General features: G+C 36.6%; 1 protein-coding gene across 1 annotated transcript; it reads right to left on the reverse strand.

The window, feature by feature from the left end:
- Nucleotides 1-47: 47 nt before the first annotated feature.
- Nucleotides 48-2,536, reverse strand: LOC110440913 (mediator of RNA polymerase II transcription subunit 14-like; the record flags this gene model as incomplete). The annotated part of the gene is made up of 5 exons (XM_021484029.1): nt 2,339-2,536; nt 1,991-2,039; nt 1,596-1,733; nt 1,164-1,255; nt 48-197 (listed from the first exon to the last, which is right to left on the reverse strand). Coding segments are annotated over exons 1-5 (627 nt in total), but the record flags the coding sequence as incomplete, so codon positions are not given.
- Nucleotides 2,537-2,641: the final 105 nt, after the last annotated feature.

Consider the following 2,641-nt stretch of genomic DNA (forward strand, 5'->3'; position numbering starts at 1 on the left):
AGACTATGAGGATAGTGTTAGACTATGAGGATAGTGCTAGTCTATACCTGAGCAATCTGAGCGAGATTTCTGTGACAGCTGAGTTCCTGCTGTATCTGTGTGGACATTATGACGTGTGGGTTGATGGTGATGGAGGGTCCTATCGTGCCGAAGGTCACCACGAACTGTTTACTGTCGCTCTTCCACTGGATGTGTATCTGTAATACATCACATACTGTTTACCGAAAAATGTTCACCCAATCAAATTTTCGACCCTTTGACGCTTAATACAATTTGCGCCCACATTCAATCCGACCTTCACATTTAATAACTATGTATATTATCTTTTTTACAATTGTTTGCTGTAATGTTAAATTCACCCTTATTACAGAGGGCGATAAAGGCGAAAATTAAACTGCAGTGAAAATTTCCCAGTATACAGGAATCGAAAGTATATCTAGTCTGCTTCAGTTGATAAAAATATAAAATAGCCTAAGAGATTCCAAAGGGAAATACACAAGACAAGCTAGTTAACGGGAAGAATCTACTTTAAATACGGAATTTGAGAGAAAAATCTCTTTACTTTCTGAGAAACAGCAACAATTTTATTTTTTATTTTAAACAACCAATCATTTGATCGATCATGGCAGGCTAAATGGCCTCAGATAAAATAAAACAGCATCAATACAACTGGACAAAATTCAAATTTAATGCTGATACAGAAAGATTTAAACTGGAATTGAGAATAAGTCCAGTGTGATGAAATAGACAGAAAAATGTCAACTAAGGGCTGCTGAATGCTGAATTTCTAAAATCTTATTCTGAGGGAGGAAATGTCTTTGTCTTAATCTCCAGAACAACTGATTACATTTCCCCCAAACGCTTTCCTGCTGTTAATATAATTGAATATTTTACCTATTACATAAATAAAAGGCTGTCATTTTAATACCTGTTGGCCAAAACTGATGATGCAATCCCATTGTGATATGGTAATGTCATTTAAATAGGATATTCTTGAAGCTGCTGTGCTGTCATAAATGGTTAAGTGGTGAAATTTTCTGAATAAAGACAGGTTTGGGCTGTCCTTATCTAGGGAGATAAAGACAGATTTATCATTATGATTTTAAATGATGTTACAATCATTTTGATCGAATAGGAGACAAAATATTGGAGACTGAACTCACCAGACTGGACCTGTTGGGGCCGTACACTAGGGTGAGCTTCCTGTAGCTGTAGGAGTGGACATCCACAGTGCTCCGCAGTCCTGACCGCTGGTCTGTGAAACAATTAAGGTCAGGCATTACAGTACATTCATCCCTGCATCGTGCGTGATAAAAACAAGATGGGGAACATCTCAAAGGCAATTAAAAAGTTTACTTTATTTTCTTTTTAAGGTTTTAATTGAAAGCAATTTAAAGCTCTTCAACTTGTACAATTAAGAGACCATGTAAAGGAAGGCATCGTTTTTTGTCAAAACTGATTCAACTGTACTGTATTTTTATTACACTTGTCAAAATGGTTAGATATTTAATCATGAAAAAAACCCAACATCAATTTAACTTTCCGTATTAAAGTGCACTAACACCATTCAAAAGAAGAAATCAAAATTTACATACCATTGTAGATTTCAGCGAAATCAGCGACGAGGCTGTAGAGGTGACAGATAGAGTACCACTCATCAATCACCTCCTTCACCACCTTCTTAAGGTTGTCCAAGTTTAGCTCATGCATGAAAATGACACGCTGCACCGGACCTGAGGAAATATCCGTTAAAGAATTCAGTGAGACTATGGATCATACAATGCTGCTATCAATCTCAAATTGTTTTATCTCCATAAAAGTGGAGGTCTACATGCACAGTTATAATTTGTTTGTGCATATAAACCGCAACTGAAGCTCAAATCTATCTATTTCTATTTAGCTTATAGTAGTCCAAACATCAATCAGTTGCTATTAACTCTGCAATTGTTTTTCTACCATGAAAATTTCAATTACCTTTACACGTACTTACCTGATTCTTTCTTGTTAGTAGTCTCTAGCGGGGCCTTGGCAAACAAGAACTGGAACAGAAACATAAACAGTTTCTTACAAACTTTCGTTTCCCTTCCATGGGAAGTCATTACAGTATACATGGAGGAAATTTTCTCTGCATTGTAACTTTGGTCTTTTTTGCTTTCTGCAATTTTACCGATGAAGGGTGGATATTTCACTGGGTGATTATTTTCCGGTATAGAATATTTGATTGTTTTCCATCATTATTAAGTTACTTGCCTACATTTTATTAACGAAATTATTAAGATAAAAAAACTTATGAAATATTGGAGATTCAGATATGAAATGTTTTCGTGATAAAACTAACCTCGACAATCCAGTTCCTGGATGGCTTATTGAGGATGCGGAGCTTCAGGGAGAGCAGTGCCTTCTTGAGACCGTCACAGGCTCTCTTGTTACAACCTTCCACATCAGGCAGGCTACGACAGAGCAGAAGACACCAGTCATACAGGTCCGATAGCAAGATGATACAGCAATAATGATCTACGTTACTTCTCATCTCCATTGCCAGTTAATTATCAAAACATGAGCTTTTTAACCCTTTCACCCCTAAGTAACTTAAGTTAACTCTACCATGCATTGATATGGATGAGTCCATTATGGTCTACAG

This window comes from Mizuhopecten yessoensis, unplaced genomic scaffold, assembly GCF_002113885.1.
Source record: "Mizuhopecten yessoensis strain PY_sf001 unplaced genomic scaffold, ASM211388v2 scaffold713589, whole genome shotgun sequence".
NCBI lineage: Eukaryota > Metazoa > Mollusca > Bivalvia > Pectinida > Pectinidae > Mizuhopecten > Mizuhopecten yessoensis.